The sequence below is a fragment of the Dasypus novemcinctus genome, chromosome 23 (assembly GCF_030445035.2).
Source record: "Dasypus novemcinctus isolate mDasNov1 chromosome 23, mDasNov1.1.hap2, whole genome shotgun sequence".
In the NCBI taxonomy this organism is placed as follows: Eukaryota; Metazoa; Chordata; class Mammalia; order Cingulata; family Dasypodidae; genus Dasypus; species Dasypus novemcinctus.
The window spans coordinates 2747010-2768403 of NC_080695.1; the positions used below are offsets into that span (position 1 = coordinate 2747010).

General features: G+C 38.9%; 1 protein-coding gene across 4 annotated transcripts in view; it reads left to right on the top strand.

The window, feature by feature from the left end:
- LOC101419421 (zinc finger protein 709-like) overlaps positions 1 to 8724 on the top strand; it is a 41050-nt gene extending 32326 nt beyond the window's left edge. For all 4 annotated transcript variants that reach the window (XM_058285637.2, XM_058285640.2, XM_058285639.2 and 1 more), the window contains 3 exons: positions 2176 to 2268; positions 2816 to 2907; positions 3657 to 8724. In XM_058285637.2, the coding sequence (XP_058141620.1) occupies positions 2176 to 2268; positions 2816 to 2907; positions 3657 to 5201 (1730 nt within the window). In that variant the 3' untranslated portion in view covers positions 5202 to 8724. The remainder of the gene's footprint in view (positions 1 to 2175; positions 2269 to 2815; positions 2908 to 3656) is intronic.
- Positions 8725 to 21394: the final 12670 nt, after the last annotated feature.

The following is a 21394-nucleotide window of genomic DNA, read 5'->3' on the forward strand; positions in this document are numbered from 1 at the left end:
TTCTTATTCTAATTTCTTATTGTTGGCTGAGTTCACTTTGAAGGAAAGTATTAGGGCCAGTGAAAGGCAGTTGTGTAAGCAAGGAAAATGTGTAAAGTAGTATTGGTAATAAATGTTAACAGAACAACAATATGAGATCTGGGAGGATGGATACTAGATTCATGTAAGTTGTGTAGAGTTATAGCAGTAAATATAGTACCTATAATGAGGTAGTCAACTGAATATGGGAGGAATATGCTATGAATTAAAAAGCTAGTGTTTTCGTGAGAGAGGGAAAGAGAAAAGAAATGCAATAGTTTCAAGAGTGGATAAAAGAAAACAAAACAAAGGTATTAGAAATTAAGATTTAGACACTTTGTGGATCAAAGATACGGAGGTGGGATATAGGAGAGATAGTAGATGATGGAGGATATCAAAATGTAGGGGAAAGGGGATAGTGTAGGTAGCCAAAATCAATTCACAATGAGGCAATGGAGGATGAGGAAACCCAGCAAATGTGAGGTGTTCCCTGCATCACCTATTGTATAATTAACATAAAATAAAATAAGAAGAAAATGAGGGTTGAGAGAGGGGGAAAAAAAAAAGAGAAGAAAGAAAGAAAGAGAAAGGGGGTGGGTAAAGGGAGGGGAAAAAGTAAGGAAAAGAAAAAAATTTATAGAACAACCACCACAGCAACAACAAAAAAGCCCCCTAAGTAACTAAAAAAAAAAAAAAAAAAAGACTTTGGCGGATACGATGGGAGAAAAGACCAGGAGATAATACAATGTTAGCAATCAGGACATTTAAAAAAATAAAAAATATGATAAAATAAAAACAAAACAAAACCAAAAAGAATGCAAACATTGAGGGCTAGGACATTCAAGGACCTCAGATGGACCTCAGGGCATCATGGATTCAGGGATGGAAAGTCTGAGATATTGAAGACTCAAGATTTGAGAGTCTCTGGGGTGTGGGCCACCAGGGTTTAGGGGACTCAGACCTGGCAACCTCAAGTCCGGTCAACAGGGAGCGTGGGAGCACCACAGTGCAACACAGCCTTCAGGGATCCCCGCAGCTGGGTGCCAGGCCTATGGGGAGGTCCCATCCGCAAACTCTGACCTATGTGTCAGAACCCCATCATTCACCTTCTCGGGTCTCTTCTGTGGCTGTATCACCAATTCAACTTCAGGGCACCTGCCGCCCTGTAAGCCCCTGAAACTGTCACCTGGGGGCGCCTCTACACTGCAGCCAATTTAATGACGCAGATCGACAGCTGGCCTTGGGGGCAGGGCTCTAGCCGGAAGCACTATTATTTGTGTCCACAATCAAAACTTTCCCGCCTCACAATAAAACTCCTGTTTGTCTCCCCAAATCAGTCTGCAAAGGCCTCGTGCCCTCTTAGCCCCCCAATAGCCCGCTCAGGGCTTATGAATTCCCCAGTACCGCATAGCCGCCAGGAATTGCCGCCACAGCGCCGGTGCCGTGGCTCCACCCACCTATCTTTTTTCTATCTAACATCTATCCTACCTATATATTTATCATAAATCATCTTCCATTTTTTAATTCAGATATCTAAACCAGCTTCTCCAAATTGTATAAATTTCTCTTACATTATATATTTTTAATTTTAATACATTTATATTGTGCTAAAAATCTCTAAATGAATTTGTTACTTAATTTTTTATTTACATCTGGTTCACCCCAATAGAATTTAATCTTCCTGACCACAATTTAATGTATTTCTTAAATTTCAATTTCCAACACTCAGGGCTGTGCTGAAATAAGTATTCTCCTAGCGCTATGCTGAGGCTTCAGAACACAGTAATAGAAATATTGCATATATCCTTTTCCATATAGAATTTAGATTATCTTTTTGTAATTCATGTCAATTGGCTTATTTTTGAACATATTTGATCACTTTGAAAACATTTCTCACCATTTACAATATAAACAATTCTGCAGTCTCTCTTTTTACTAGTACATGGGTAAGAACAAACCGTGGTACTAACTGAAATGGGCAAAAATGTCAATAGTCACAGTTTCTGTTGAAATATTGTCAGTGATCCAAGTTCAAGTTATTGTTGCATTGCTGACCTTCAGTGCTTACTCTATTCTTTGGTAACTTGTGATATACATCATGATCATGCCCTGTTACTATTGTAACTCAAAGTCCAGTAACTTTTTTCTTACCAATAGGATATCAAGTCTGCAAAAGAGATGTGCTTTCCCAGTTGGGTCAGGAGGAGGTGTCGAGAGAAGGAGTAGTTTTTCCTCAATACCAGAATCCAGGTGAGCTCTAAAGACCTCTGCATTAGAAGAGGGGTCTCATGATATAGTATGTGCTTGAATATTTTAACTTCAGGATTCCTTAAGAGTGTAATGATTTCTTCAGTTTCCTTTACATGAGTTATGATTTCTAAAATGTAGTTGAAGATATTGGGGAAATTTTAGTCACATGTGTTTGTTCCATGCATTTCTCAAGTTTTATTGAGTGTCATTGGCATTGGGAAAGGGATATTCATTTGTTATTGTAATTGTCACATAATAATCCTTGTCCTGTTCCTATTCTTGAAAGATTTTTTTCCACTTTTTTACCTTGCTGACATCCCAACTTTTTTCTCACATTCCATGTCTCAAAAATCCTTTCTGACTGTAATATCCTAGAATTATCTTCTTTATGAGTACTTATCCCTAAAATATTCATTACTTTGATATTTTTTCCCAGCTAATTGTGAATGTGGGAAACATACTGAAAGGGATGTTTGGAACTTTCTAAATTTTTCTTCCACTAATACTATTCTAACAATTTATTCTGCCTTTTTTCCAATTACTACAGGGAGGAAATGTGCCTTTAAAACATGGGAAATGATAGAAATGATATTCAGTCAATCTACCTGTAGGAAAGACACTTCTAAAATCTTGTCGTTGGTAAGTTCAATTTTGTGTACCCCAGTGTTCCAAATAGATACCAAAGGATAGAATAAATTAGGAAATCAGTAAATCATGAAATTATAATTGTTAGGATTAAGTGCTAATTCAGCAAAAATTTGTGATAGTTTGAATTTTTGGTAAAAACCTAAACACAGACTCTAACCTGAGTTCACATAAAAATCAAATTGTATAAGGAGGTTTCATGAATGTAATCTTTGAAACACCATGAAGCTCAAAATTGATCAGAAACCTCTGCAATTAGATTGTTATAATAGAGAAAATCTATGAAACCAGCATGGCAGATATTTTAATTGGAGACTACTGCTAGTGGATTAGTCTAGGTTTCGTATATAGGGAAATGCAGAAATTCATCTAAATGGACAAAAGTTTTATAGTATTTCATCTAATTACCCACAGCATAGTTTTCACACCCAAAAGAATTCCTTTAAATGTAATTCTTTGCAAGAAGATCCCTCTCACACATCCATAGTGAACCAATATTCATTGATTCACATAACAAAGAAATCCTATTTCAGGAAACTACCTCCAGCAGTACTCAGTGACTATTCGTATTTTAAACAACATAAGCCTCTTCACCATACAAATCATATGTATGCTACCAAAGTGATAAAAATTGTATCCAATGTTCTGACCTCAGGCAATACAGTGTAACTCCCATTGGAGAGAAAACCCATGAATGCTTTCTAGGTGGGAAAGCCTTCACTATATTCTCTTCCCTTAAACAGCGTGAGAGATGTCACACTGGAGAAAAACTGCAAGAATGTCATCTTTATGGGAAAGCCTTCACTCAGTCATCTTCCCTCAAGCAACATGAAAGAACTCACAGTAGAGGGAAAACCCATGAATGTCATCTCTGTGGGAAAGCCTTCACTACTTTATCTTCCCTTAAGCAACATGAGACATGTCACACTGGAGGAAAACTGCATGAATGTCATCTGTGTGGGAAAGCCTATAGTCGTTATACTTCCCTTAAATATCATGAGAGAACTCACACTAGAGAGAAACTTTATGAATGTCGTCTTTGTGGGAAAACCTTCATTCAACTGTCTAACCTAAAACAACATGAAAGAACTCACACTGGAGAGAAACCCCATGAATGTCATCTTTGTGGGAAAGCTTTTAGTCGCCTTTACACTCTTGAACAACATGAGAGAACTCACACTGGGGAGAAACCCCATGAATGTCATCTTTGTGGGAAAGCCTTCATTCAACTATCTAACCTAAAACAGCATGAAAGAACTCACACTGGAGAGAAACCTCATGAATGTCATCTTTGTGGGAAAGCTTTCAGTCAACACTTCTCTCTTCAACAACATGAGAGAACTCACACTGGAGAGAAACCCCATGAATGTAATGTTTGTGGGAAAGACTTCCGTCAGTATGCTAATCTTCAGCAACATGTGAGAACTCACACTGGAGAGAAACCCCATGAATGTCATCTTTGTGGGAAAGCCTTCAGTCTACATGGTAATCTTCAACAACATGTAAGAACTCACACTGGAGAGAAACCTCATGAATGTCATCTTTGTGGGAAAGCCTTCATTAAAATGTCTAACTTAAAACAACATGAAAGGACTCACACTGGAGAGAAACCCCACGAATGTCATCTATGTGGGAAAGCTTTCAGTCAACATTACTCCCTTCAACAACATGAGAGAACTCACACTGGAGAGAAACCCCATGAATGTCATCTTTGTGGGAAAGCCTTCAGTCAATATTTTAATCTTCAACAACACGTGAGAACTCACACTGGAGAGAAACCCCATGAATGTCATCTTTGTGGGAAAGCCTTCAGTCTATATGGTAATCTTCAGCAACATGTGAGAACTCACACTGGAGAGAAACCTCATGAATGTCATCTTTGTGGAAAAGCCTTCATTCAACTATCTAACCTAAAACGACATGAGAGAACTCACACTGGAGAGAAACCCCATGAATGTCATCTATGTGGGAAAGCTTTCAGTCAACATTACTCTCTTCAACAACATGTGAGAAATCACACTGGAGAGAAACCCCATGAATGTCATCTTTGTGGGAAAGCCTTCAGTCGATATGGTAATCTTCAACAACATGTGAGAACTCACACTGGAGAGAAACCCCATGAATGTCATTTTTGTGGGAAAGCCTTCAGTCAGTATGGTAGTCTTCAACAACATGTGAGAATTCACACTGGAGAGAAACCCTATGAATGTTGTCTATGTGGGAAAACTTTCACATTTAGTTCTGCCCTCAGGAAACATGAGAGGATTCATGCTGGACAGAAATCGTAATATATGTATGAGAAAACAATTATTCTAGCCTTGGACAAGAGGGGATTAATCAAACTGGAGAGAATCCCTATGAATGCCAAAAATTTGAGAAAGCCGTCAGTCAATATTCTTACTTTAAATGTAAAAACTCGCAGTATAATAGTTTTGGGTATGAAAGAGACTTCACCCATACATTTAACCTTTAAACATTCCAAAAAGTCACATAGTGAATAAACACTGTTTTAAATCTATTCAGTAGTTCCTGTAGTCATCCATACTACTTCAGTAGCTTGCATGTATACTATAAGCCTCTGAACCTCCACTATTTTTTACTTATCACTTATATATTTGTGTGTTGAATGTATGAAAGGCTTTATTTATCACTACCGTTTTTACATTTGCATTTAGGCATTTGTAGGAAGCAAGATGTGGAGTTACATACCAAACAATATAATACAATAATGCTGGCATTTACAATGACCCAAATGGTTACCTGTACTGCAGACCATTGTTTCTTTAGGCTGTTTTGAAGTACTATCTAGTTTATTTCAATTTCGGTATGAAAAAGTCCCATTGGCATTGCTTGTGAGGCAGGTCTAGTAACTATGAATTCTCTCAGCTTTTGTTTAACAGAGAATGTCTTAATTTCTCCCTCATATTTTTCTCCCTCCCTGCTCTTTTTGCTGTTTGTGTCCATTTGCTGTGTGATCTTTTGTGTCTATTTCTCTTTTTATGTTTTTGCTTCTCATTTTCTCCTCTAGGATTCATTGGGATTTGATCCTGGAGACTTCTGATATGGTTCCCTGTCACTTTCTCCACCCCAGTTCCTGGTTTCTGTTGTGTCTTGCCTTGACTCTCCCCTTCATCTCTCTTTTTTTTTTTTTTTGCATCATTATCTTGCTGCCTGGCTCACTATGTGAGCACTTGCTCATCACATGGGCACTGGCTTACCACGTGGGTTGCCACATGGGCACTGGCTCACCATGCAGGCACTGGCTTGCCACACAGGCACTGACACACCATGTAGGTCACTGCACAGTCAGTGACTTGCCACATGGGCCTGTTTCACTGCAAGGGCCTGGCTCACCACATGGGCATGCCTTTACCAGGAGGCCCCAAGGATCAAACCTGGGTCCTCCCATTTGGTAGATGGAAGCTCAGTCACTTGAGCCACATCTGCTTCCCTTTCCCTCATTTTTTAAAGAGCAACTCAGTATATAAATTTTTGTCTGGCATTTGTTTTTCTTCAGAACTTTTAGTATTTCAATCCTCTGCCCTCTTGCCTCCATTGAGTTCTGGTGAGAAATCAATCACTTCTCAATCTAATTGGGACTCCCTTGTATGTAAAATGTTACTTTTCTGTTGCAACTCTCAGAACTCTCACTGTCCTTTGCATTTGATAGTGTAATCAATATATGGTGGAGTATATTTTTTCATGGTTATCCCATTTGGTGATCACTGAGCTTCTTAGATTTGCATATTCACACCTCCTTAAAAGTTTGTGAATTTCTCTTATTTTTTTAAATATCCTTCTTGCCCTTTTTATCTTCTCCATCTGGCAGAGCCAGATATATTGGTACACGATAGGCATTTTAGGCTATTTTCACTTTCAATATTTCTTTTCTCTTTGTCCTCCTCAGCCTAACTCACTTCAAATGTTTTTATTCAAGATCACTGCCAGCTCCCATCTACTCTTGAAACCCTCCTGAAAATTTCTCATACCAGTTATTGTGATCTTTAACTCCAGTACTATTGTTTCCTTACTTTTACTTAAATTGCTTACGTTTTTCTCTTTACTTAAACTTTTATATGGATCACTTATTGTTTTTCTCATATACTTTAGTTCTTTACCTGGACTTTCATTCACGCTCTTTAGAGTTTATTTTTAAATGCTTCCTTTGGATGGACCATTATTTCCTGTTTCTCAGTTCTTTTTTTTTTTTTCTTGCACATTCTATGAGTTAATATTTTAAATGTCAATTCTTGGATTTATGCCTGGGATGGATTTTTAAAAATTTGTAAACAGCTGGTGAGAAGACAAAGATTTTCTTGGGCTTCAGCCCTCTTATCAGGAAGGCTTGTCAAGGCAAATGCACTGTACAGGGTTTTCCTTGTCCTTCTGGGCCTCTGTCTTGTCCTGTGGCTTTGTTAGTTGTTTTGGAGTTTCACTGTTTACAGGAGTTTGGTTTTCTGCTCTTTTCCTGGTATATAGATTGCCCTCTCCTGAGTATTTGAAGCTGCAGGCCTTTGTCTCAGACTGTCCACTTCTATAGTTTTTATACTCATTTCATTGTCTCATGCTGCTTTTGTGTAGAGTGCAAATTCTGGTAGGAAGGTCACCCCAGGGATGAATTGTTTCCTAGCCATAACAGAGCCAGGGAGTAATGAAGGGTTGCAGACTTCCTCCAGTGTGTCCTGTGGAAGAGGACAGTAAGAACAGCAAAACTTGAATGCCTTCCTAATGCTGAACTTTTCTAGCCTGGCAAGCAAATGCAGCACTTCAGCTTACTCTCCCTGACAACCCTGGGAAACTACTGCTTCTTTAAATCACAACTGCCTCTGCCTCTTTCCAGGAAAGGTTGGTAGATGCCACCACCTTTGTGCAGAGCAGGTTGAAACAATAACTTCCTCCAGAGCCATTACCCATTGATCTGAACTCAGTAATCAAAAGCTGTGATCAGTGATCAGCTGTGCCTCTCCTGTTCTTGGGGAAGAGGATTTTTAAATACTTTTCTGCCAGTGGCAGCTGGCCTGGGTCTGTACCCCATGGGTGTGGCCTTTTGTGAGATTGTATGATGGGCACCAGTAGCTACCGCTCAGAGACTGTAATTACAGTTTTTTAAATGATAGTTTATTGGCCTCTTCCTCCTGTTCTTCATGGATGTTGTACAGTGTTATACTGGACTTGGACATTTGAAATAGGTGTTTCAGCTGTTCCCTGCCTGTTTTATAGTTGTTGTGGAAGGATTGAGTACTGGAACTCCCTACTCTGTTATCTTTCTAATGTCTCATAATTTTGATTTCACCTCCAGGTCTCCACCTTCAATTCTCATAATCTCCTGAACAATGAATGGCCTCATACCACAGTGTTATTCTTGGGGACCAGATTGTAATCCTGGTTCCAGAATGAAAAGAGATATAAGAAACCATGAGCCAGTTACTGGTAGCCCCAACCTCATTGATCTCAGGATTAAACCAGTTTGACAGCTCCCTGGTATTCATGGGGGATTCTTAAAGTCCCATATATTGAACTCTTCCTCAAGAGGATGTAGACATCATGTCATAGGTACCTGAAATGTGGGGCTTTTCCTCTACCCAGGATTGTAGACAAGGTTGAAACATTGGCTGCCACCAACTTTGTGCAGAGCAGGTTGAAGTAATAACTTCCCCCAGAGCCATTACTCAGTGATCTGAATTCAGTAATCAAAAACTGTGATCAGTGATCAGCTGTAGACAGTTTACTACACAAATGCTTCAGTCCTGTATTGCTGAAGATACCACCATACAAAAGATATGAAAGAAAGTTTAAAATAATTGTCAAAAAGTCAACCAATTCCATTCCATAATTTGCAAGGTACTCTGCTTGCAGCTCCCTAAATCAGTGGAACAAGTTGATCTGTAGTGCATCTTGGAAACATAGACTCAGGCACAAGAAATCTTCTAGTAAATGAACAGTTTATTAGCACAAATGACCAAAAGAGGAGGGGGAAAGATTCAATCATAGCCAATCTCCCAGACAGGCCTACTACTCAGGCCAGAGTTGGTTAGAAGAGCAGTGACTCTACTGTTTCAGTGTTGAGTATACACTCAGAGGGAAGAGGACAATAAACACTCAGAGGGAAGAGGACAATAAATCTTGACATGTTTGATCTTACTGATTTCACAATTTGGAATGTTGTGCATTAAACACTGAAAAACTGGCATTATGGTAAATCACTGTCACCTTGATAGTGCTTTATTCACAGCGGGCCTAATTAAATGCCAGTAAAGATAGCAAGTGTTTCATGCACTGATTTGAAGGAATTAAAAAGAGAATTATCATCTATAGACTTTGATTAATAGCAATGCTTCACTATTGGTTCATCAGTTTTAACAAATGGACCACACTAATCTGCAATGTCAGTAGTAGTGGTAACCATGTGTGGGTGCCAGGATGTTGTATTGGAATTCCCTATATTTTGTAATTTTTCTGTAAATATGAATCTAAACATCTCTAAATATAAAGTTAAAACATAATCACACTAAAGAAAAAATAAATTAAAAAAGACTACTGTGATCACTAATAAAGTAGGTGGTTACAGAGATATCCTTTCATGTAAAGAGATGAAGTGAGCTTCAAAATTAGTTATGAAGAATTTGAAGGAGGCAGACATTCAAAGTACTAAGGAAAGAGCTTTCCTGACAGAAGTCACAGGAAGGGCAAATGCTTTAAATGGGGAAAGAAGTTCCCCAGTTCAAGGAACAGAAGAGGGAGTGGGGAAAATTGGTTGGGAATGCAATAGAGAGCTGAGAAGAAAGCAGATCACATGGGTCTTTGGAATCTGTACGGAGAGTGGTGGGAGCAAAGTAGAAGCAACAGGAAGACATGGCATGTTTCTGAGCAAATTAACCCTTATTTGTTCTAACCTATTATGATAAGGAATACTCAAATGTGTGCCGAGATATTTCTGCCTAACTTATTGAATCTACCCTAAATATTGGGCTCTAGGAAAATATGCCAATTGATGAGCAATATACTTGAATAAGAAAATATTAATAGGTCTATTTCAGGTGGCCTTGGCTATACTTCTTCTCATCTTGCCCCAACAACCTTGCTCAATCCCTTCAGATGTCTCTCCTCCCTTTCTCTGGCTTTCCCTTGGCACATAAACATGCTCTCCCCTCTCTTTATATCTCATCCAAAACTAAGATATCAGCTTTGCTGAAGGCCTTCACTATTTTTAAGTACTGCTCCCTCAGTCTCCTCTCAGAGCTAAGATTCTTAGATGATTCTTAGGTCATTACTTTTTTTAACAAATTAATTTATTTCTTTATTACATTCAGAAAATATGAGGTCCCTATATACTCCCCACCCCTCTCACCCCACTCCTTCCCCCACAGCAACAATCTCCTCCATCATCATGAGACATCATTGCATTTGGTGAATACATCTCTGAGCACCACTGCACCTCATGGTCAGTGGTCCACATCATAGCCCACACTCTCCCACGTTCCTTCCAGTGGGCCATGGAAGGACACACAATATCTGGTAATTGTCCCTGCAGCACCATCCAGGACAACTCCAAGTCCCGAAAATGCCTCCACATCACATCTCTTCCTCCCATTCCCCACGCCCAGCAGCCACCATGGCCACTTTCTCCACACCAATGCCACACTTCCTTTGATTACTAATCACAAGAGTTCATGATTAGAATATCAGTCTACTCTAATCCATAGTCTATTCCTCCATCCTGTTGACCTTGGATTGGTTGTGTCCACTCCACATCTATATCAAGAGGGAGCTTAGATTCCACCTGGATGCTGGATGCAATCCTCCTGCTTTCATTTGTAGCCACTCTTGGCTTCATGGTGTGGTGATTGACTTTCTTCAACTCCATGTTGGCTGAATGGGCTAAGCCCAATAAACCAGAGTGTAGGAGCTGAAGTCTGTTGAGGCTCAGGGCCTGGCTATATGGTCAGTGCAGAGATTCAGATCCTCTGGGTATATATTAAACCCCAGCACCAACTACAGTTCTGGTAAACGTAACAGGAGAGGCTTGTGAAAAAAGATCACATTTGAGTCCAGCTCCATCACACAGAAACACAAACTCCAAAGAAGGGCCAACTGACATGGCATTGAACTCCATCTGCTTTGTTAGGTCATTACTTGACACTACTCACTCATTTCCAATTCAACTAACTGTGATTTTGTCATATTTCAGCCAACTACTCCACTGAAACTGTTCTTCTAAGGACCATTTACATTCAAGTTCTCAACTGTAAAGGGCACATTCCTTTCTTTATCTTCTTGATCATTTCTTCCTGATTTCTCCTTATAGGTTTGATTATATTTTTCCCTACTCCCACCTTGGCTTACCCATATCATCCTTTTCAACTTCCTTCCTACCCCTTGGTTTCTTCCTTCTCAGTGTAGTCTTCCACCATTTATCCCTTTCCTGTTGATGCCCAAAGTTTCAAACTCCTGCCCATATACCCCCTCACTCTAATACAATTTGGAGTGATCACTTCCAGATTATGGATTCATCGGAATCAAAATACAATTGAACCCAGCTCTTCACATCTAATGAGAACTGTCTCCTCAGCCTCACATCTGAATTTCCAGTTGAACTCTCATGGACATCTCAAACTAAAGCTCTTCATTCAATGTTCTTCCCCCCTTCCCTGTCTGGGTGCAGTCACCACTAATGCTCTAAGCCAGAAGATGGAAGATTTCCTTGACATGTCCTGCTCTCTCATTCATTAATGCACTTCGTGATGATATGTCAACTCATTAATGCACTTCGTGATGATATGTCAACTCTACTCCCTAAATATATTTTCTTAATTTCCCTCTACCCTGTTTTTCTTGCCATAGACTTAGCCTAAGTCTTCATTACTTGTAGACTGGCTCTTTATCACAAGTTTTCTACTAGTTGCTCTGCCTCTTGATGGGACTTTCTCCAATTCATTCTCTATGTTGATGCTGTTAAAAATATAACAACCTTATAAAAAATCTTTCACTTGTTTATGTGATCTCCACAGTAAAGTCCAAATTCCTCAACATTTCTTACCAAAAATCTCATGGTCTGACCACAGTTCATCTCTCCAGGCTCACCCCTATGATCTCATCAGAGTTATGTTACACTAGAGGTCAAGATATTCTAAAAAGGGTTCTGAGGAGATAGTCACAAGTTATTAATAAAATTCTGAACAAATAATTTTAATTTGTGAAAGTGGGGAAATTGGTTTAAACACAGTAATGGGCACCAAGAATATCCATGAAAAGAACAGAATGTAGATTTTGAGTACTGAACCCCTGTTTTTCATTGAAAACCCATTAACATCCTTAGGAGTTCAGTTTAGAAAATGCTACTGAAGGCATTTGGAACAACTTAGTTCCTAGAATATGCTATGCTCCCTTGCTTCTCCATCTCAGTGTGGGATACCATCCATTCATTCATTTACTCCTTTGTTTTTTAGTGCAAAAACACTGTACATCAACTGTATATACTAAAACTAGTGTAGGTTGGACATTCAGAGGGAGAAAATTATCTACATAAGCCAAATTAGAAAAGATATACTTAAAAAAATCAGGCTGAATGTTATGAACTTGGCTGTATAAAGTATGAGGAACTGACCTGGGGAAGATCATGAGACAGTTACCTTGCCCCATCCTTCTTCACAGAGCTCCTATCTCTGAGGTAAGTGTCAGGGTTTTATTTTAGGTATTTTGAGGCATAGGTATTAAGTGTGCATATATTTAAAGCTATATTTTCTTCCTGTATTGATTCTTTTGTTATTAAATATCCATCATTGTCTCTAGTAATATTTCTTGTAAAGTCTGTTTTGTCTAATACTAATATAATTACTCCAGTTCTCTATTGGTTTCTGCTTGAATGATATGTCTTTGCCCATCATTTTATTTTCACTCTCTTTGTGTCTTTAATCTAATGTGGGTCTCTTGTAGACAATACATAGTTGGATCTTGTAAATTCATCCAGTATGATGATCTCTAACTTTGATTGGGCTGTTTAGGCAGTTCACATTCAATGGGTTGTTGGCATTTCTGGAATTATAAATCTATATTAGTAATTTATTTTCTATGTCTCCTCTCTTGTTTGTTCTGCTTTGTGTAAGTTATTATTCAGTGAACCATTTAAATTGATTTGTTTACTTTTAACATTTAGTTTAGTTATTCCTTTCAGATTCTAATTGAAAGATTGGAATACAGCTTATTTTATGCAATCTACTTCAGATCAATCTAGAAATACAGACACTTTTCTCCAATGTACCTTCAGTTCTTTTCCCTTTTCTTTAGGTTGTTATGATATATATTTTTTTATGTTACAAATGCTCCATGTAATAATGATTTATACAATTTTCCTTCTCATAAATTAAAAAATAAGAAAATTTATACCTATAGAAGCTTTTATATTAACCCACATATTTATCATTTTCTTGTGCTCTTCATTGCTTCCCAAATGGAGTAAGTTCTTTTCAGTGTGGTGTACTTCTTTCAGTTTTCTTGTAAGGCATGTATGGTAGTTGAAATGATTTGTCCTCAGAAATGCCAAGTTCTTCTTAACCTCAATTAATTTGGGTATGAACCTACTGGTAAATAGAATCTTATTACTGGATACTTTATAAGCAGAATTAATTTGGCAAACACCAGCAGGGGAAAGTCAGAGGAATAGATATAAGACATCATCATGTGATAAAGCTCTGCTATCACCAGAATGACTGACTTGAGAAAGCACAGCCTTGCTGACATTTTCATTTTAAATGGCTAGTTTCTGAAATTGTGAGTCAATAATTCTTGTTATTTAAGCCAACAACTTAAATATTTGGTATTCGTCTATCTTGGATTGTCTTTTATTTGACTTTCATTTTGCTAGATATAGAATTCATGCTTGAATGTTTTTCTTGCAGTGCTTTGACAGTGTCATTCCACTGCTTTGTGACCAATGTCCATTAATTTTATTGATACTCCACTTTATGTAATGCATTATTTTTCTCTTGTTGCTTTCACGATTTTCTCATTGTACTTGATTTTGATTTTCTTTTTCTTCTGAATTAAATTTTGAGTAATATTAATAAAGGAAGGGAGAAGACAGAATAATTCTACACAAGTAACCAATATTTAAACGATCTACCTACTAAAATAATTAATATTTTGCAGGAATGATTAGGCATACTGGATAATTAAAAAATATATCTTATGTGGGGACAGTAGCAGGATAGGCTTTTGATGTGGCGGAATCTGTTTTGAGATTAATTTTCTCGTGGGCCCTCACATGGCAGAGATATGTAGAAGACTGGCAGTAGCTTCTCCAGTACTTTCATGAGCTCACAAGTTTGTTGACTGAAGAACTTTTCACATGTGCTGCACTTGAAGGGCTTCTCCACTTTGTGAATCTTCTGATGCACATTGACGTCTGATGTCTGGAAGAAAACTTTCTGACACATGGCACAAACAAATGGTCTCACATTTCTGTGTCTTCTCTGGTAGATGTCTAGCTGAGCTGGTACCTAAAGATCCTGGGGCAGTTCTCACACTTGTATGATTTTGGGGGACTATGGACACTTTTCTTGATTTATTCCATGTCTGGATATTCTATAATTGTTTTGGTTGGTAGGGACAGGCTTAGAGCTGGCTAGATCTATCCTGGGAAGAAACTGTGGTTCCACCTCCATAGGGACATCTTGAGAAGATGGTCCTCCTAGGGATCCTTTCTGGGATATGGAGGAACCAAGCTCTGCTCTTCTGGAGTTATGCAGGTTCTCCCAAGTTCCACACCCCTCTTCAGGCTTAGGGCTATTATCTTCCTGAATAATAACCAGGGTAGGTAATTGATTGACTCAATTAGTAATACCATTATTTACTTCATTGGAATATCACAGAACTGTTGATATTCCTCTGCTTGTCCTGTTTGAAGGAATGTTTTTGGGGCCATGGAAGGGTGTCCTCATGCTCACTCCTCTTGGGGTTCCTGCTGACATGTTTTTCCATGAGATGAATACCTCCCTTAAGGTCATATTCTCTGAGAAGTGGGCTTCCTGTCCCTGCATGAGGACATGAACAAAATCAGGTGGCCTCGTGCAATCATTGGTCAAATCTTCCATGAGTTTCTCCAGGATTCTTCTACATGAATGCCAGTTCCCTCTCAAAGTGGGCCAGTTTTTGCAGTGTCCATCCGGGAGCAATTGAGAAATAATTTCTTCCTTGCTGTGATCATCTGGCTGCAGCCACAAGTGAAATGCGTTACAGAATATTTTTAATTCCTGCTTTTCAAATGAGCCGTTGTTAGTTTGATATAGGCTGAGCTGAGGGTCCTGAAACTTAGAGTTAATGTCTCTCTTCTAGACATTGGTTCCCTGTAGGGGTCCTTGTATTTTTCATTGTTTCCCTATGATATGTGGATCTCTTTGTATATATTGTAGCAGGGTTTGTTTTTAACTTCCTAGGTATGAATATTGTTTATCATTAAATCTAGGTCATTGTTGGTCTTTATTTTTTCAAATATTTTTCTTCCCCTTTCTCTTCTCTCCTTCTAGGAGTCCTATTACATGGAAGTTGGTTTATTTGATGTTTCTCACAGATGACTGACAATTTATAATTTTCCGTCAGTAAGTTTTAGTTGGGTTCTGAAGAAGGGATTATATAAGTTCAAGATTCATACTTTTGCCATCTTGAATTATCTGTGGCATTCCTCTACAGAATTTTTCATGAGTTGTTTCACCAACACTAAAATTTCCCTTTTTAAAATAATTTTTATCTCCCTCTTAGAAATTCCTTTTTTTTTTTTTCATTGTAGCCATACTTTCTTTTCATTCATTGAATATCTTCTTTAGTTCTTGGAGTGTATTTATAATAACCATTTGATATCTTCATTTAAAAGACTTCTGGAGATAGTTATGAACCAATCCTCTTCACTGCATTTCCCCCTGTGTATGAAACACTTTTCATTTTCTGAAAACTGATCATTCTGGATGACTTAAAATATTTTACCATGTTTGGATTCTTATTTTTAATTGTTATGGTGCTTACTATGGCTGCTGTTGCTAATTTTTTAATTAATGTTTTTATTTTGGTCTTGCTTGGACTATATGACTTCTCTCTCCTCTGTACTATACAGCAATATATGTCTCTTCTTGATATATGTGTGCATGTATATATGCATAAACTCACAAATTTGTAATATATTTTATATAGCCTATATTACATGATTCTTGCTGGCCTGTTGGTTGTACCTGTTTCTGTGTAGATTCACTGTCAGCTAATAAATGGGCAGAGATTGTTTTTAACCACATTGGATCACTAAGGCTTCAATCCTTTGCGCATCAGTCTATATAGGAAGAAAATTATTGAAAGTTCCCTGAGATTACTACCAATCACTAACTGGTGATGCAACTAGAAAGAGACCTTGAATAAAAGGGTCAATCAGACCAGCAGAATATCTCAGCCTCCATGTTGGATCATGTGTTAAAAACTGCTTTTTGACTTTGAATAAAAGGGGAAATGGCAAAGACAAATGAGTTTATATGGCTGAGTCTTCCAAAAAGTTAGGAGGTCATCAGAAGGGTCATGCATATGCACACTTCAGCAGGACCCCAGAGAGAGACAAAGTAGATACAGCCCTAGGTGCTGGTTCCCCTGAAGGCTATGGAGATCCACAGGGTATATGGTCATGGCAGATGGATTTGGAGTTCTGTGCCATGTCAGAGGGTCCTACTTTGGAATTTGTGCTCCTAATTGTGATGGAGCTGGACTCAGATGTGATCTTCATACACATGCCTCTTCTCTCACTATTGCTGAACCTGTGGTTGGCACTAGGGATGGTGCATACTCAGGGGACTTGACTCTCTGGACTGTCCATGTGCCAGCTGGGCCCTGAACCTCAGCAGAGTTGTGACTCCTACTCTGTGGCTCATTGGACTTATCCACATCTAACAGGGAGGTGAAGATGGTCAACCACCACACGGGGAATCAAGAGTGCCAACAACTGCAAGCAGGAGAATTGCATCCATCATCTATGTGGAATCTAAGCCCCCTCTTGATCTAGAGATGGAGTGGACATCACCATCCCAGGGTCCACAGAATGGAGGAATAAAATATGGATTAGAGTGGACACACTGATATTCTAGTATAAAACTGTTGTGACTAGTAATAGAAGTTGTAGCTCTGAGGTAGAGAAAGTGGCCACAGTGGCTGCTGAGGGCAGGAAGAGGGAAGAGGAGATGTGATGTGGGGTAATTTTGGGACCTTGAATTGTCCTAAATGATATTGCAGGATCAGCTGCAGGACTTTATATATCCTGCCATAACCAACTGAATGTACTAGGGGAGAGTGTGAACCACAGGGTAAACTATTATGTATGCAGTGCTGTAGTGCTCCAAAATGTGTTCACCGTGTGAAGAGTGTGCCACAATGATGGAGGAGGTTGTTGGTGTGGGAGGAATGGGTTGGGGAGGTCGGGGGTATACAGGAACCTCATATTTTTTAATTTAACTTTTTTTTGTGATGTATATATCTTCAAAAATACAATTTACAAAAATGATGGAGTGGGGGGTTGGGGAGTGGGGTATGTGGGAACCTCTTAGGTTTTTTGTTTTTTAAAATGTTTTTTAATGTTACATTCTCTGTGATCTAGAAGCTTTAATTTAAAAAGTGTGAAAAAACCCGAAACAATAATAAATCTGAGATATCCAAGAATGAAAATGTTATATAGGAAAGAGAGAGTTCTGTGTTATTGGAGTTAGTTATAACAGATACTGCAAGTGATCATCTTCATCTTCTTGATCTTAACACTACCACACAGTAGTAGTAGAAAGAATAGGAGGAGGCATAAGTAAGCAGATCACCATGTAATTGAGGCAAAGATTTATTACCACCAAGCCACCACCAGAACACTGCAGACTTTGGAAAAAGTATGGCCTGCTGGTACCTTGGATTAGTACTGTAGCCTCCAAAACTGAGATAGCAAATTCCTCTTGCTTAAGCCAGCCAGTATATGGTACTCTTAAAGCATCCCTGGAAAACTAATATAGTATTGATGAGTCTAGAATGATATCTGTCATTCAACATCCCCCATTGACTTAGGCAGGTACAAGATGAAATTTAATGAAACAGAGAATAAGAAGTTTAGGATAGTTTCAGAAACTTTATCTTGGAGACAACTGGAGAAAATAATCCTTCATAAGCTATATAAATTATTTCCAAAGATTTTGCTTCTCTACTTACAAAAGACATTTAAAAAGTTTTATAACCCCAGCACATTTTCAGCTTGACTTCCTAACATTTTTCTCATAAATTTACATAGCTCCAAATGATATATCTAATACACTGCATTTACTGCAGTTTTTAAAAATTTTTTATTTTATTCATTTAAAAAAAATATTACATTCAAAAAATATGAGTTCCCCATCCACCCCCACCGCCCCAACCCCACCACTCCTCCAACAGTAACACTCTCCCTCATCATCATGACACATCCATTGCATCTGCGAGTACATCTCTGGGCATTGCTGCACCCAATGGCCTGTGGTTCACACCAAAGCCCACACTCTCCCATGTTCCATCCAGTGGGCCATGGGAGGACATACAATGTCTGGCAATTGTCCCTGCAGCACCACTCAGGACAACTCCTAGTCCCGAAAATGCCTCCACATCTCATCTCTTCCTCCCATTCCTCGCACCCAGCAGCCACCATGGCCACTTTTTCCACACCAATGCCACATTTTCTCGATTATTAACCACAATAGTTGATGAATAGGATATCATTAAGTCCACTCTAATCCTTACTGTATTCCTCCTTCCTGTGGACCTTGGCTTGGTTGTGTCCATTCCACATCTATGTCAAGAGGGGGCTTAGATTCCACATGGATACTGAATGCAATCCTCCTGCTTTCAGTTGTAGGCACTCTAGGCTCCATGGTGTGGTGGTTGACATTCTTCAACTCCACGTTAGCTGAGTGGGGTAAGTCCAATAAATCAGAGTGTAGGAGCCGAAGTCTGTTGAGGCTCAGGGCCTGGCTATCATATTGTCAGTCCAGAGATTCAAATCCCCTAGATATGTCTTAAACCCCAGCACCAACTACAATTCCAGTAAAGTAGCATGAAAGGCTTGTGAAAAGAGATCCCATCTGAGTCCAGCTCCATCATGCAGAAACACCAGCTCCAAAGAAGGGCCAACTGGAATGGCAGTGAACTCCATCTGCCATGACCATAGAACCTGTAGGTCTCTTTAGCCCTCAAAAGAACCAATACCTGGGGTTATATCTACTTTATCTGTCTCTGAGGCTCTGCTCAGGTGTGCATAAGGGCAATCCTTCTGACAGCCTCCAGATTCTTTTTTAGAGACTCATAGCCATATGAACTCATTTGTCCTTTCCATTTCCCCCTTACTTTAGGTCAAACAGCATTTTAAACTCCTGTTATTATATGTAGACAGGATTTACTGCAGTTTTAAAATAAAACTTCTATATCATTCTTTTAAGTGAATATACTATCATCTAAATATATAGAGTTCATATCACTCTTCATTTGTTTAAAAATACACAAACTGACTTTTCATAATCAAACAAATGTGTGTTTCTATTTCTTCTTGAGCTCCTATTTCCATTTTATGTCCTGACAAATGTTATCTCAAATTAAAATGTAGTACTAAAGCAGTATATTTACATTTGAAAATACTTTGTTCACCCAATAACACTACTTTGCAAGAAGTGTTTGAATGTGGGTTAAACCTTATATTAAGAAGCCCTAGTTAAAAAAAAAGTTCCCTGAAATTTTTGTATCTGCTGTATGTTTCCTTTCTGCTGTGCCCTTTCAGTTCTCCTAAGTGCATGTGTGCAGCCTCAGGATCAGCTAGGATTATATATGGATGATGGGGCCTATATTAGTCATCCAAAGGGTACTGATGCAAAATATCAGAAGTCTGTTGGCTTTTTAAAAAGGTATTTAATTGGGGTAGGAATTTACAGACACCAGGCCATAGAGCATAATTTACTTCCCTCACCAAAGTCTGTTTTCATGTGTTGGAGCAAGATGGCTGCTGACATCTGCAGGGTTCATGCTTCCTGGGTTCCTCTCTTCCCAGGTCTTGCTTTTCTCCAGGACCAGGATTCCTTTCTTCTCAGGGCTTCTCTCTGAATTCAGGGTTCCTCTCTTCCTGGGGATTGCTTCTTTTTCTACTGTGTGCTTACTTACCAGGGCTCCAACTTAAGACTTCAGTATCAAACTCCAACAGCAAAACCCTGAACTCTTTAAATTTTGTCTTCAAAAAAGTTTTAGATCATAGTAAAGTCACATATACAATCTTGGGGACGCCCATATATCCAACATCAAACCTTTTTCCTACTTCTGCAGCAACGATCTTTTTATATGTTCATATGTTATATTTGCTACAGCTGATGTACCAATATTGAAAATAGCTACCAAAAAATAAAATAAAATAAAAATATAAAGAAAATAGCTACCACACATGGTTCCATTTTTGTTTACATTATGGTTTATATTTTAGACTGTACACTTTTCTAAATTTTTAGTCACATTATGGTTTACATTATGATTTACATTTTAGACTATATACTTCACTATATTTTTGGTGAAATTTAACATGTCCTATATCCATCATTAAATGATCTTGTGGAACACTATGCTTATGAGCCTGTGTGCCTAAAATTTCAATTAGAGCTGCAGGTTACCTAAGAGTTACCTCCTGAGAGCCTCCATGTTGCTCAAATGTGGCCACTCTCTAAGCCCAACTCAGCATGTAAATAAATGCATTACCTTCCCACCAGCATGGGACATTACTCCTGGGGATGAGCCTCCCTGGCACTGAGGGATTACTAAATCACCAGCTGGTGATGCAACTAGAAAAAGGCCTTGAATAAAAGGGGGGAAATGGTGAAGACAAATGAGTTTATATGGCTAAGAGACTTCAGAATAAGTTGGGAGGTCATCAGAGGGGTTGTGCTTACACACATCTCAGCAGGATCCCAGAGACAAAGTAGATACAACCCCAGGTACTGGTGCTCCTAAAGGCTACAAAGATACACAGGTTCTATGGTCATGGCAGATGGCTCTGGAGTTCAGTGCCTTGCCAGTGAGTCCTACTTTGGAATTTGTGTTCCTGAGTGTGATGGAGATGGACTCAAATATGACCTTTCTACACATGCCTCTTCTCTCCCTTTTACTGAACCTGTGGTTGGCACTGGGATTGGTGTATACTCAGGAGACTTGAATCCCTGGACTGGCCATGTGCCAGCTGGGCCCTAAGCCTCAGCAGAGTTGCAATAACTACTCTTCAGTTAATTGGACTTACCCAGGTCACCTAACAGGGAGGTGAAGATGGTCCACCACCACATCAGGGAACCCAGAGTGCCTACAATTGCAAGCAGGAGAATCACATCCATCATCCATGTGGGGCCTAAGACCCCTCTCGATTTAGAAGTAGAGTGGACATCAACATTGCAGGGTCCACAGGATGGAGGAATAAAATATGGGTTAGAAT